Consider the following 16,036-nt stretch of genomic DNA (forward strand, 5'->3'; position numbering starts at 1 on the left):
ATTGTTTTTACTTCTTGTTGCAAATATTTTACTGTTTTAAGTGTCATTTTTTTAATTTGATTTTTTAGTTTTTACTTTTACTTCTTATTATACAGTATAGGGTTTTACTAGTCTGTGCAGCACTTTGGAAACAGTGTTAAAATATAAAGTGGATTGTATTGGATATGCTCCTTAGAGGCTGTAAACTAGTTGTACCGGTCGTAATCACTGGTCTGGAAGTCACAAACAAACACTTTCCGGGGCTGAGACAAGCTAACTGGCTTCAGGGTTGGCCAAAAGCTCCTTGCAATTTCTAGCTTTCGGCTGGAAAAAATCTAGCTGGAAAAGTAGAACAGCAGAGTTTATGTGGCAACTGCCAGCATGCCTGATTCTGAAGGCCCTGTGCAGATTACATTAACATGGCAACACTTAGAAGCTGAAATCTGATCGGACAAAAAAAAAATCTAACATAAACACGCTACAGAAAAGAAGACCCTCGCAATATTGCGGTTTCGATTATAGTTCCCTTGCTCTATCGAGTTTTTTCAAAAGTTAATTAATTATTAAATAATCGGCCTTGCGATTGGCTGGCAACCAGTCCAGAGTGTACCCACTCTCGCCCAAAATCAGCTGGGATCAGCACCAGCATACCCGTGAACCCTAGTGAGTATAAGCGGCATAGAAAATGAGTGAATAATAAATAATCACGGTTTTGACTATAGAATATTATTAGTCAAAAAATATTGAAAGACAAAGGTACTGTATATGTAGTGTTCTGGCCACTAGGCATCAGTAATGTTCCATTATTGAGACATGACATGAGATTACTGTCACACTGCATGTAGTCAGCCATGGCATATCCGACATAATAGAGTGAAAAGAAGTTCTCCTCCCATCCCGTGTGGAAGTGGAAGTTTTTGCTTCTTTGTCCTTTCTTAATTTTAGAGTACAGTAAATACATTGGAGGCAAACTATTTAGCATGCTAACTTGCTAATGCTTAAAGCCATGGCCCTCTCTTGTGTCCCTGCAGTGAGCCTGTAACCTGCATATTACAATGGAGCAATGTGGCGTAAACAAAGAATAATAGGTGTGTAAAGGTGAATACAAGGGGATTATTTCATGTTATTTCATGTCTACAGGCCTGTAATAATAACAATAATCATATTTAAAAAGTCATAAAAAAGTTGTCTATGCTCTAACGATAAAAATATTCCGTTTATTAATATTGAATTTGGCTCTGGAACCAAATGACCACGATAAATGAGGGATGACGGTCATAGAGTATTGGAGTACATTAATACAATTTAATGGAACAAATACTAAAATTTAAGTTGTAAATGTAGGTCAATACTTCTGATCGTGTTTAGGCCAGCAGAGAAGGCTTTTCTGGCCCAGACGGCACACGTCTGCTCCTGTCATGTAGATTAGAAGATGTAGACTAAACCCATCGCTTGTGTTTTAATCCTTTGGAGACCAGGGTAGGATTTAGCAGTTTTACATACTTTTGTGTTTATTTTTATGTTTCATCTTAAAAACTGTTTATCTTGCCTTGGTTTGTTTCCTTTTTTTCAGTACAACCTCACTTGTGCCTTCAAAGCAGGCAAGGCTTTGAAGATTCACTAACTATGTACACAACAAATAATGTGTCCAGTTCCAAAAAAATGGGTTTTTGTCCACCTCAAGAAAGCATAACATCATTGAATTAGGAGGAATTTCAAAGCCATGGTGTGTTTCTCATATCAGTTCGCAACTTCATGGTAGTGTTGGCTTACCCTTCCCCTGCTCCTTCTGCAACCAATCGGCCTCTAATGCTTTGGTTGATTGTTGACAAGCTTTTTTACATAAATGAGAAGGCGGTGTCATGTTTCTTTGCCTGCTTACTTACGTTATCGAAGTGGGTGCCGTTCCTTTCGTCTTGCCTACAAATAATAATACCAATAAACTTGATGACACAATTGACTAAACCATGGCGATTATTTTACACAATTCAAAGACTCGCATGCAGTTTGAAGTCTGCGCTTTTGACACGAGTTGAAACGGAGCATGTGTGTGGCTGCATCATCATGCTGCTCCACAGCATACAGTATGCATAGTAGTATAAATAGTATATTTATGTAGTATATGCTGCAACACTACTGTATAGACCAGGGGTCTTCAATTTAAATTGAATATGGTCTGTTTACGCATTTTTTTTTACAGCAAAGGTCCGAACGTCATTCCAAACGTATTTTGTTTTGCTCTAATATCGATACAATCCTTAGTGAACACACATTTACAATTTTTACAATAGATCCTTAAAAACAAGGTCTCTGCAGCAGATGCTCTCCTTCACAACTCTTCAAGATTCAAGATTCAAGATTCAAGATTCAAGAGAGTTTTATTGTCATGTGCATAGTACAACAGCAGTTATACCATGCAATGAAAATCTTATTCTGTTCATTCTCCCAAGAAAAGAAAGAAAACAAATGAAAGAATAAGAACATAAGAAACATAAACACATAAACATATATACCAATAAATTAAGCAACAACAACAGAAGAGACATTAATACAAATAAATAATACAAATAAAGTGCTATGAGTGTGTGCGTGTGTTGCGTGCGGCGTGTGCGAGTGCTTCGTTGAGGAGCCTGATGGCCTGTGGGTAAAAGCTGTTTGCCAGCCTTGTGGTCCTGGACTTCAAACTCCTGTAGCGTCTGCCTGACGGTAGGAGTGTGAATAATGAGTGTTGTGGATGTGTGCTGTCCTTGATGAGGATGTGTGTTCTGCGTAGGACTCTAGATTTATAAATGTCTTGCAGTGAGGGGAGGGCTGCCCCAACAATGTTCTGTGAGGTCTTGATCACCCGCTGGAGTGCCTTCCTATCACGTGTTGTACAGTTACCGTACCAAACAGTGATGGAGGCGGTAAGGACACTTTCGATAGTGCATCTGTAGAAGCAACTCAGGATTGTGGTGGACATGCCAAATTTCCTCAGTCTTCTCAGGAAGTACAGTCTCCTTTGGGACTTCTTCAGAATTTGTTGGGTGTTGTGAGACCAGGTGAGGTCCTCGCTGATGTGTGTGCCAAGGAACTTGAAGGTTTTCACCCTCTCCACCTCAGTCTCATCAATAAACAGGGGTCTATGCGGCTCCTTTTCCCTTGTTCTTGGGTCGATGATCATCTCTTTAGTCTTATCTGTATTGAGAAGGAGATTGTTATCACAACACCAAGCTATGAGGTCCGCCACCTCTCTTCTGTATGATGTTTCAACACCACCAGTGATCAGTCCGATGACTGTAGTGTCATCTGCAAATTTAATGATGCTGGTGTTGTTCTGGGAGGCCACGCAATCGTAGGTGAAGAGCGTGTAGAGGAGTGGACTCAGCACACACCCCTGTGGGGTCCCAGTGCTCACAATTCTTGAGCTGGATGTGCTGTTGTGGACTATGACTGACTGGGGCCTGCCTGTGAGAAAGTTAAACACCCAGTTACAGAGGGAGGGAGACAGGCCAAGTGTGAGGAGCTTATCTGTGAGTTTGTGGGGGCAGACTGTATTAAAAGCAGAGCTATAGTCTATAAATAGCATTCTGACGTATGTGTCCTGGCCCTGTAGGTGAGAAAGGGCTGTGTGGATGGCAGTGTTGACTGCATCATCCGTGGACCGGTTCTGGCGATATGCAAACTGTAGAGGGTTTTTGCCGCAAGAACTCTTCCCATCAGTGAAGGATATTTTGTTTTGCTCCAATATCCATATAATCCTGCGTGAACACACATTTACATGTCGCAGTGTTGTGAATGAAAGTGTTTTGACTCCTGTCGATTTTACATACTAGGCTTTAGGCAACGTTATTTTCCGCGCTCTCACATCAGACTTCAGTGGGTACTTCCTCTCGAATGCTCTGTGTTTTGTCAGGTAATGCCACGTCACATTTATCCTTTTGACCAGCTACAGTTTCAGAGCATATGAGACAACAGTTTGGAACTAGATTCTGGAAGAATGAACATACTGTATATTGGTCCATCCATTCACTTTAAATGTTCGGTTTTCTCCAGCACTTTTCTTACTTTTGAGCAAGCCATGGTTCTCTTATACGCTTCTCGGCAACAAACAATTTCATTCGCTCATTTTGAGTAACGTCATCGCATTTGCTGTCACCTAACCGTAATAAATGAAGTAATTACACCTGCAAACTGCCACTGCGATTGATCCGCAAGCATGATTATATGTTATTATTATAGTTCCCATTTACTTTAATTGGTCACGGGTCCGTAAAGGGCCATCACTGGGTCCATATCTGGACCGAGGTCTGCCATTTGGTGAGGAACAATGTGAGTCCGGCCGCCCTGGTCCTTAGTTTTCTGAAAATGTGGCCCACAAAACAATTGAGCTGAAAAACCATCAGCTACACTAACTCCCTTGATCTTCAAACAAGAAGCATTTTCATTTGATGAAAAGTTGGGGCACCAACTATATACACTTTAAAAGGTATACTGTACACCCAAACTTACTTTGTTTTTTGAATGCATTACAGTAATTTTAATTCCTAAAGAGAAATTCAATTTTCACTCTGCTGTATATAATGGGTCATCATATCTTTATGTGACAAAGTGTAAATAGAGGAGTGTACTCGCATACATAAAAAAAAAAATCATTACCATTACCCTTATTGTGTAAGGATGTTGGAGATTGTTTAGATTCATAAAGTTAGGTTTTTTTATGTGCACCACTTACATTTGGATATGATGTAATGTAATGTAGACATTGTAGTTTAATTTGGGGTTGGACTCATTTAATGTAACTTCTTAATTTGAAGAACGATTTCCTTTCAGATCCCCGCTAAGTATGTCACACGTTGTCTGATTTGACGCAGCTGTCCTCAGCCATGCGCGCCTTTGCTCTGTGCGCTCTCATTCCCACATCTAGGAAAGCGGCACTCCCTCTAGTGGCGAGGAAGGAGTGTCTGCAGCAAACTGTGTGATCCTGTCAACTGTTCCAATAAGAAAATATGAACGTACGTGTAATTATCAGAAGTTGTTAAGCTGTCGAAACGGTGATTTAGTTGACGGAATAATAATAATAAAAACAACTTGCACATCCGTGCTCATCAGAATCAGCTTTATTCACCATGTGTGTTACCACACTAGGAATTTGACTCGACTTAACATCACTCTCTGTTACAAAGTACAACAATAGTAAATAAAGTTTACATATAAAGGAGAAGAAGGACAATACTACGATATATATTTACATAGAATGTAAAAGATAAGTATAATTATGGTATTTACAATGTTACAGGTATGTATGTACAGTATGTAGTGCAAATGCACATGGGTGCAAAAAGCAGTGGTTAGTCATAAAAATATGGATAAATAATAAAGTAGTATATACATATATACATAAATAGTGCATACAGTTAGGCTTGTGGGGTGTGGAGGTGTGTGTTGTTAAGTGTTCAATAGTTTGACAGCCAGGGGGAAGAAACTGTTTTTGTGTGTGGTTGTTTTGGCGAACAGTGCTCTGTTTCGCCTACCGGAGAGGAGGAATTGGAGTTTGTGGGCAGAGTGTGAGTGGTCCGCAGAGATGTTGCCTGCCCTCTTTTTAGTTCTGGACCGGTACAGTTCCTCTGTGGAGGGCAGGCGGGTTCCGATGGTTTTCTCTGCGGACCTGATCGTCGTTGCAGTCTGCTCTTGTCCAGTTTGGTAGCAGAGCCAAACCAAACTGTGATGGAGGTACAGAGAGCAGACTGTATTATTGCATTCTAGAAGGTTCTTAGCAGTTCCTTGGGCAGGTTGAACTTCTTGAGCAGTCTCAAGAAGTACATCCTCTGCTGTGCCTTTTTCTGGATAGTGTCTATGTGGGAGAACCACTTCAAGTCCCAGGTGGAGATGGTGGAGCCTGAATGAGTCCACTGTAGACAAAGTGTTGTTGAGGATTGGGGGGGATCGCCTGAAGACCACTGTCAACTCCACAGTCTTAAGCGGATTCAGTTCCAGGTTGTTCTGACCACACCAGGAGACCAGCTCATCCACCTTGTGTCTATGAGCAGATTTGTCACTGTCACTGATGAAGCCAATGACAGTAGTGTCATCTGGAAAGTTTCACAGCTGGGTCACTTGAGGTGCAGTCATTCGTATATAGGGAAAAGAGAAGAGGGGAGAGGACTTACCCCTGCGGGGCGCCAATGCTGATGGTCCGGGAGCTGGATATGGCATTCCCCAGCCTCACTTGCTGCCCCCTGTCAGTCAGGAAGCTGTTGATCCACTGACAGGTCGAGGGGAGCACAGTGAGTTGGGTGAGCTTTTGAAGGAGGATGTCCGGGACTATAGTGTTAAAGACAGAACTGAAGTCCACAAACAGGATCCTGGCATATGTCCCTACAGAGTCTAGGTGATTCGGGATGTAGTGCAGCCCCATGTTCGCTGCACCCTCGACACACCTGTTTGGCCAGTAAGCAAACTGCAGAGGATCTAGCAGTTTGACTGTAATGCCTTTCTGGTGGACCAACACCAGTCTCTCGAAAGATTTCATGACCACAGACTTCAGGGCCACCGGCCTGTAGTCATTCAATACTGTGATGGAGGGTTTTTTTGGGGACAGGGACAATGGTGGACAGTTTCAGGCAAGAGGGGACTTCACACAGCTCCATTGACTTGTTGAAGATCCAAGTGGAGATGGGGGTCAGCTGTTCCGCGCAGGCTTTCAAGCAGAAAGGTGATACCCCATCAGGTCCTGGAGCCTTCTTTCTGTTACAGACATCCTTTTAACTGCAAATACAGGGCTGGATTTAATTCATGTATAGTATAGTATTGCATTCATGTATAGGTGTGCATCGATTGAGGCCTACGGCCCCACGTATTGTGCAAGTCCCCAAACTATGCATCCATCCATCTCCTACGCCACTTATCCTCACTAGGGTCATGGGTATGCTGGAGATGCTTCGGGTGAGAGGCGGGGTACACCCTGGACTGGTGGCCGGTCAGTCCAAGGCACATATAGACAAACAATCATTCACACTCACATTCATACCTATGGACAATTTAGAGTCGCCAATTAACCTAACATGCATGTTTTTGGAATGTGAGAGTAAACCGGAGTACCCGCAGAAAACCCACGCACGCACGGGGAGAACATGCAAACTCCACACAGAGATGCCCAACGGAGATTCGAACCCACGTCTTTCCGATCTCCTGACTGTGTGGCCAACATGCTAACCACAAGGTCACCGCGCGGCCTCTGAAAAAAGTTATGTTTTTCAAAAGTTAACTGGATTTATGTGACAAGTTCTTTACTGTAATATCAATTTGTTGTGAGGGTCCCACAGTAATTTGACTTTGCTCCACTGGTGCACCTGGAAAAAGATTCCCTGTGAAGCTTGTGTTAATGTATTAGTTCCGGGAGGGGTTGATGGAAAGTGGAATTGGTTTGAGGGTTTTTTTCAGGTAAGAGGTAAATATAAATACTTATGTTGATTATAGCTGTGGTATTTTATCTTTGGGGTGTGTATAATAAATGTTATTAAATTGTTAATGATATGTGTTGGTGTTACACTAAATTGTATTATATGGCATGTTCAAGGTTCAGACAATGGTACAGCCCAACAGCTAATGAACCCTCACCTTCATTGGATGTCTTTCTTTGCAGTGCGTATTTGGTGTCTGTTTCATCACCTTGACTAATAGTGACGCACTGGAACAATGTCACACTATTCATTTAGCTGAAACAACTATCTCCATCCAGCCTACACGCCGCACAATCCTAGATCTCAGTTGATCTCAGTTAAGTTATGTTTTCACGGGGGGCAATCACTTTTTCCACACAGGGCCATGTAGGGTTTTTTTTTGCTTTTTTTTCTCCTTTAATAATAAAAAGTTTCATTTAAAAACTGCATTTTTTGTTCAGTTGTGTTGTCATTGACTAATTACATTTTTTTGATCATCTGAAACATTTAAGTGTGACAAACATGCAAAAAATAAGAAATCAGGAAGGGGGCTAATGCTTTTTCACACCACTGTGTGTTTGTATTTTGTTCATTTAGTCATTTATAAGCTTGAAAATGCTTAATTTTGGACAAACGTGGACAAAAAAATACATAACATTTCTTTCAATATGCACTTTTTTTTTACTAATACTGTAGTAGACCGCACTCAACCATGAAAAAGCATGAATTATTCAAATGTATCATTTTTCCAAACACATGATAGAGTCTAGTGTGTAGTGGCGAGGGACGACTGTAATGCAAATTTGGGTATCAATCGGATACCAAGTAAATACAAGAACAGTATTGCAGCTAGCGATAATGATACCTGTACTTTGTACTTGAAATTTTTCAAGATCATTGAATGATTTTGTCATTTTGTCTTCAATTTGTTGATCATTATTATGATCAGAATAAGACACAGGACTAAAGTTTAAAGCAAACACTATTTTTTTAATCAACAAACGTTTTTTTTTGTGAGCAATTAAATAATATATACAGTAAACACAATATAAGACAATGTTACAATATCAATAAAGTAATAATAAGGTTATTACAGGCAATTGAGCAAAATAAAGTCAACAGTGCAAAATACGTAAACAAAAGCAAACACTACCCGAAAAATGGCCCTCGAGCCGCACTTTGCACACCCTTGCGCTATGTGAACATATGTGTAAAAAAGAATCTCACTTGAGCTATTTAAATAAGCAAATACTACCGACATGAACTGAAATGTAAAATAAAAAATATGATTTATCGCAGTGTAAACGTATTTTGTGCTCTCCTAAAGCAGTTTGAGCACCCCCGGCACAGAGACACTTAGTACAGGCCTGTTCGCAGTGGGAAGCTGGAGCTTCAGTCTCCTCGGCGCGTCATCATTCCTCCCTCTCTCCTCTTCTGCCGCTTCTCTTGCACGTTTTTTGTACGCGGCTGTGATATTGATCGCCTGGCCTTTGTGTTGTCGCTCCGAGGCGCCGTTTCCTCTCTGACTTGGCCGCATTTCGATGTGTTTGCTGTCGCCTGCTGCTGCCTCCACTAACCCATGTCCGACCGCATCCCGCCTCCAGCCCGCGCCCCCGCTCCGTGGTGCCCATCTCAATGTCCACTCCGCCCGTAGACACACTCTCAGCCGTGGAAAGCGGCCCCCAGTCCCACTATTTCCAGGTACGTGCTTTTTTGGAGGGTTGACGAAGACGAAGTATCAAATGGTTAGGTACTTGTTGTTGAAAATTAAGGCGTCGCATTTTGGCAGGGAGCTACTTTTTTTGAAACATTCGCCTGCATAAAAAAATCTGAGTGATGCTGAATGTTTTAAAAGCAGTATTGTAGGGGTATTTGATAATGATGTCCCCCATACACACATACAAATACCATATTGGTGCAGTTGCTGCTTATGGATTCTGCATTAACTGGTGGTTGGTCATTTGTTGTCATTTGGTGTATTTAAAGCAGCAAACGCCATTGTTATTATCATCTGCTTCACCTGTAGCCTGAATCCACTGGGCCTGTAATATTTAAGCTCATTATTGTTTTATCTTGATGAGGCCAAGCTGCTAACTACATCATACAGTCTGTATCCTTCCATAATATGTGATGTGAGGGAAAGCTGCAGTTCAAATTCACTGCAGATCCTTTCCACTAACTAAAAACTGTCTTTTTCCAAGAGGATATTTGCATTTTGTGTTTGGAACATGTCCTGATTAAGGGATGTCTAAAGTTTGTCCAGCGAGGGCAGCATACATAAAAACTGAAGGATGCAGTGGCCACTTTGATACATTTTGTGCATTAAAGATGCTAAAACCAAACCAATATAGGTCAAATTGTACTAACAGCAAAAATACAGCAAAACTAAAAATGGCCCCTGGCCTGCACTTTGGAAACCCCACTGATCCAAGGCTACTTGGCTTTGTGCAACGTTCTCAGACATTGACTGTTTAATGTCAACGACAACATGACTTAGCATACTAACTGATAGTTAGTTCCTCAAAAACACAGGGAGGGCACTGGTGACCAAAAGTTTCCTCAATATTGAATATTGGTGCAAAATATACAGCTTATGTGATGCACAGTAATGTCGACCTGGCTTTAGAGCAGAAGTAAGCATTTTTGGACACCCTTATGGTAAATGTTTTCTATTCCTTTATCTGACTTCATAGCCAACAGGAGGAATAGAAGAAAGAAGAAATGGTAGAAGAAAGACATGTAAACATCAACAACACAAAAAAACAACACATATTGCTGGTTTTAATGTACAAGTGCACAGTTACTTTAGCATTAATGCTAATGCTAACACAGCAGAAGAGGTGTCCTGGCTGGTTCGCCAGTATTATAGACCATTAAAGTAGATTATCTTCGGTTACCAAGGCACTCACAGAGACACGATTCTTCTTGTTGTACCATTTTGAAGTGTTGTTTTAAAGTTGCATTTACAGTAATCCTTCGTTCCACACCCGGCCGCGTTTGTGACATTCTAAATATCCATCCATCCATTTTCTATGCCACTTATCCTCATTAGGGTCGTGGAGGTATGCTGGAGCCTATTCCAGCTGACTTTGTGCGAGATGTGGGGTACACCGTGGACTGGTCCCCAGCCAATCGCAGGGCACATATAGACAAACAATCATTCACGCTCCCATTCATACCTATTCACAATTTAGAGTCTCCGATTAACCTCACATGCATGTTTTTGGGATGTGGGAGGAAACCGGAGTACCCACGCATGCACGGGGAGAATATGCACACAGAAATGCCCAAGCGGAGATTCGAACCCAATCTCCTGACTGTTTGGCCAACATGCTAACCACTCATCCACCGTGCGGCCACATTCTAAATATGTTTTTTTTATTATTATTAGAGCCCTCTAGACATGAAATAACACCCCTATAGTCACCTTTACACTCATATTATCTAATATAGTAGACATAATTGGAGAAAAGAAGCCATTTAGACATAAATAAGACTCATGCGTGTGTGTGTTGCAATATATGTGTGTTCCGGATGTGTGGAGAACAGGAAGTGACGTTGGGGGTTCAGAGTTGAGTTGAGTTGACAAGCTCGTATGCCTCACCAAACATTACAGTAGTATCAGTGACACTTAGTAGAATACTGCTTCGCATCACGTTTTTGAATGCATCTTCTGAATGTCTTATACAGTGGAACCTTGGTTAGCGACATTAATTAGTTCCAGAAGGTCTGATTCTAACCGAAACGGATGCCAACCAAATACATTTTTCCCTTTAGAAATAATGTAAATCCAATTAATACGTTCCAGAAAGCCAAAGATGTTAACACAATACATGTTTTTATAGTTTTACATTTATAGTTTGACATGCAGAAAACAATTCAAAATGCATATAAATACAAATAAACAATGAATGAGAGGCTTGATGTGACATCTTGCTGCAACATTGTGTCTTCAGTGAAGGTAAAAGTAACCTTAAATGTTCATTTAGCTGTTTCATTCGCCATTTAAATGCATTTGGAATAGTTTTATGCATTTAAAGCTATACTTATAAAAATATAAAAACATGTTTTGTATTAACATTTTTGAGAATCAACCACTGATGACGTCATAGACGGGCGATGTAACTTCCAGGTTCCGATTGCTATTTCGTTCGCTTGCTAATATCATGGAAGCTATAACAAGAAGGGACGCTTTCTGATGAAAAAAAAAAAAATGTATATTAAGAATACAGATGGACTCCTGCGGTGTCTTAATAACACGATAAGACGTGCATCACTTTATACGCTAAACGGCGATTGCATGCAAACCGAGACAAAATTGTAGTACCAATTTTCAATTTTAAGCAAAAAACACGCTAACCCGGGCGGTCACTAACCGAGGTTCCACTCTATTTGTATTTTAGTTCATTTAGCCATTTTTATGCTTGAAAATGCTTAAATTAGGAAAACACATAAAATGTGCTTAAATATGCATCATTTTTGAGACAATAGGCCACATTCAACCACAAAGCAGCATGTTTTATTAATTAATCTATTTTTGTAAAACAATGATAGAGTGAAGCCGTGAAATTTAAACTGTGATGTGGCGAGGGACGACGTCAGGTGACTGTTTAATGAATAAGCCGTATGGCAACATGAGCATGGTACTTTCTTTATATTTACAGATTTATTTGGTGTAAGATTTAGCCCTTAAGTAACAACCTAGTGCAGACAAAATGTCTTGTTTAAGGATGCTTTTGCGCCCTCAGTGTCACAATACGCCATCAGCATACTGTATGTGTGATACTGTACTGGAGAATTGATCTGTGTTTTTATGGGTTGCTTTTCCTTTGTCTTTAACATAGCTGCCCAGGAAGTTGCCTAAACGTAAGAGCCGCTTCAAACGCTCGGATGGAAGTACGTCCTCGGACACAACGTCAAGTTTTATCAAGCGGCAGGTACATACATTTTTAGACTACTTCCTGTCGCAGATGTATTATTTTGTGTTGTCTCAAGATAGAAGTCATCTGAGACTGCTTTTACATATTCTGTACTATTTTTATGTAAACAATAGCCTTGTTTTTGTCATAAACAATGGATTAATTAACCTTTGGACTACATTTTCTGCACTTTCATTCACATGGTGTCTCCTTAGTTGTAGTTTGTCCATTCGCTCAATAGAGGGCAACAACATGCTTACACTTGACACTATGTTACATGAAAAATCCCAAAAGAGGTTCATTCTGTAATTAACGTTTTTGGGTCAAGCACATGTAAGAGACACAAACTGAGATTTGGAGAAGTGCCAATGCAGCTACATAGCATCTCTGCTCATGTGATGAAGTGCTGTCAAGGATATTTTATATGATGCATGCTGGGTTTAGAGGAGGGCTGTTAGCAGCTTCACACAGTGTATTGTCCTCTAGGGCAGTGTTTCTGGCTGCGGCACCCACCATCACCCCTTAATGACAAGCGGCGACCCAAACTGTGGAAATTTTTCAGCTCAAATTTCTTATATTTAATAAAAAGACAGTGCCGTGCAAAAGACATGTGTGCCAGCACAAAGCTATTTGAATGAACATTGCAGGAACATTACCTTTTTATCCACAAAATCAAAATTATTTCAACAAAAAGTGTCTGTAAAGGTTTTCGGTACATGCTACGTTGGTACCTTTGTTTTTGTTATTAATTCATTCCAAAAGGTCAGGCAACAACTGAACCGTACACAAGCCGACGAAATGTTTCCCCAAATAAATCATGTAAATCCAATTAAATCGTTCCAGACACTCTAAAATATACAAAAAAAAATACAAGGTATAATGTAAAATACAACAGTTTGTTAGGCACAATATTCTACGATAACCGAGGCTAGGCTTGTCACGATAATCGATAAAATAGATTAATCAAACGATTGAAAAAAAACAAAGTCGATAATATTGCCGGCCTCGGTAATATGACATGTGCATGCATGGGTGTTTGTTTCCCGCGTTACCACACTGGCTGGATGACAAGAGGGTTCACTCTGCATGGGTCAGTGCACATTGGTTCTATAGTGGAATGAACAGAGAGAGTGAACCCTCCTGTCAGCCATTAAGCCTCTTCAGGGCTGTACGCTTAGCTTTTTCACTAGGAGGAATGTAAAATGTCTTAAATAGCACAATTTCCTATTCTAATTTTATTATTGACACTCAAACAACGTACACACATGTGCACTCATACATATAAGCACAGTGCTATCACAAGACCTACATCTCCCTGGGACTGCGGTCCACAAATATGAATGTATCATACATTCCCTGGCATATTACATGCCGTACACACATGTACTAAGCTACACATACAGTCACATACCATGACTGACATCACATCACATGCAATTACATTACTAATGACCACTTATCACACTGCACAAGAAGAACGGTGTTGATATCAACACAATCTGTGACAACCATGTCAGGTAGTATTTTCCATTACTAATAATACTAATACCTTACTTTTATAAATATATTGAATTTATAAACCTTTGATAAAATGGGTGAATGTTATTTACTGAACACAATGAATTTATATGTTTATATAAACATTTTCTATACTGCTTCTCCTCAAAATAATAATAAATAGTAATAATTGTAATTAATAAAATAATTCAAAAATAAAAAATATAGAATATTTTTTCTTCCTTACAGTGTTACTGAGGCTTAACAAGCAACATTACTATTATATATTATTCAGTATTTATATAATTAAACAATAACAATATAACAAAATAACCTGCAGGCGTGAGTAGGACCACACATGGCATCATTCATTACCATTCCAATTGACCATTCCACTTATCCATTAATTACCATTACAGTAAGTGGACTTTGTATGGAGTTATTTTATGAACGGGTTGAAATCCTTACTCGCACGTGTGCTCACTTTTAATTTTTTCTACTTGCACAGTCTATTTCTAGGTTCATATGGGAGTGAATGCTCGTACTGTACAGCCCTGCTCTTTGTCGCAGTACGTGGATGCGGGGCTACTAGTGTGTGGAGTGCTAGCAGCAAGTTAGCAAGCAAACACTAACATGAATGATGGCACAAAAGCGATGGTTTCTGAGCCGAATGCCACAGTCCTAGTGTGGAGGTGCAGCAGAGCCTTCGTCCCGACAGTCGGCTTTCTGGAAGGAATTAATTGGATTTACATGATTTCTTCGGAGCTAAATTATTTGGTTAGAGTACATTCTGGTTAGAGTCAGACCTTCTGGAACTGATTAATGACACTAACCAGGGTTCCACTGTACAGTAGTTTTAAGTATACAAAATGATCTTCTGATCTTTTCTTCTGATCACCTTATCAGGAGGTAAATACTAAAAAACATTGTGCTTTGAAGAAAATTAAGCAGCCCTGACTTGAACTTTATCTGTAACATGGGTATACACCTGAATTTGGATGAATAATGGGAGACCTGGGGGTGTTTTTTTGCTCCGGACAAAGTCTCAAAGTCTGAAGTTATACAATATATCCAGTCAATTTCTGTATTTTCTTTTCAGCTGAACCAGAGCTGAAAAGTCACTCAGAGATATGTAGTGCTGAATGGTAGCCTCCTACCATGCTTGAGCGGCAAGTAAAGAATACTCGGTCATTACAGTGCTTCACCATTACCTCCGTGAATTGCATTTTCAGCATAGGGTCACATGACGGCTTCATGCCTTGACAGCTAGCAAGCAAACACTAACAGAGAACAAGAGAACGCGGAGGTCAGAGGAAGTGGATACTTACTCTTTACACAATTGAAAGTAATTCATTAAAATCGTCAATAAAACAAATATGTGGTGGTTTGGAAATGGTAATATAAAGTATGGAAGTCAGTTTTAACGCCATTTTAAATGACACATACTCCAAAGAAGAAAAGAGCCCAAATGACAATTTTTGGGTGAGTATATTGTCCCTGAATAAGGCACAAACACCCCCACCCCTCTGGTTTTGTCGTGTTTCAGATACAAAGTTGAAATGAGGAGGACAAGACTCAATCAGGACTGCATTAGCTGTGTTTTTGTCGAGCCGTGTCTCAGTAAAAAACATAAAATCAGGGTCGTAAAAACAACAAAAAATATTAATTAAAAATGATTTGTTACTTAAAGATCTGACATTGAGTACAGCATGTTTAAGATTAGGTAGAGTTGAACTGGGCGCCGTGTTCTTGTAAGGGATGTGGATTAGATTGCTTTGATCAGACAGTCTTTCTGTCTCAACAAATCGATGTGGATTGATAATAGTAGTAGTAGTATTGTTTTAGGCGACAACACTCCCTCCCTGGGCCTCTGGTTGATATGAGGTTTAGCAACACAGAGGCCTTTAGTGTCTTAGACAACAGCATTTACGTTGTTGGGAATAACAGTTACGGGTGCCGATGGTGGAGGCCGAGCAGGGGGAGCTTTGGTTGATGGAATAAGCTGAGGTGGGAGAGGGGCCTGTTTCTTTTTTGAGGATAGAATCCTTGATCTTGCCATGTCAGGAGTGAGGGGAACCATTTTAATCCTCAATTTCACCAAGCTTTTCAAGATGGTCAGGAAATCTCATGGGTGATGATGGAGACAAGAACAGTAGTGAAGCTTCTCCGGAGGGTGTAGATGCAGCAGGTGGGTCCCAGGCCTGTGGTGAAGGTGAGGGA

General features: G+C 40.4%; 1 protein-coding gene across 1 annotated transcript in view; it reads left to right on the forward strand.

The window, feature by feature from the left end:
- Positions 1–8,764: 8,764 nt before the first annotated feature.
- LOC129183007 (voltage-dependent L-type calcium channel subunit beta-3-like) overlaps positions 8,765–16,036 on the forward strand; it is a 30,114-nt gene continuing 22,842 nt past the window's right edge. Inside the window, exons 1-2 of the mRNA XM_054779763.1 lie at positions 8,765–9,101; positions 12,245–12,337. Coding sequence (XP_054635738.1) covers positions 9,036–9,101; positions 12,245–12,337 — 159 coding nt within the window. The 5' untranslated portion in view covers positions 8,765–9,035. The remainder of the gene's footprint in view (positions 9,102–12,244; positions 12,338–16,036) is intronic.

The sequence above is a fragment of the Dunckerocampus dactyliophorus genome, chromosome 1 (assembly GCF_027744805.1).
Source record: "Dunckerocampus dactyliophorus isolate RoL2022-P2 chromosome 1, RoL_Ddac_1.1, whole genome shotgun sequence".
NCBI classification, from domain to species: Eukaryota; Metazoa; Chordata; class Actinopteri; order Syngnathiformes; family Syngnathidae; genus Dunckerocampus; species Dunckerocampus dactyliophorus.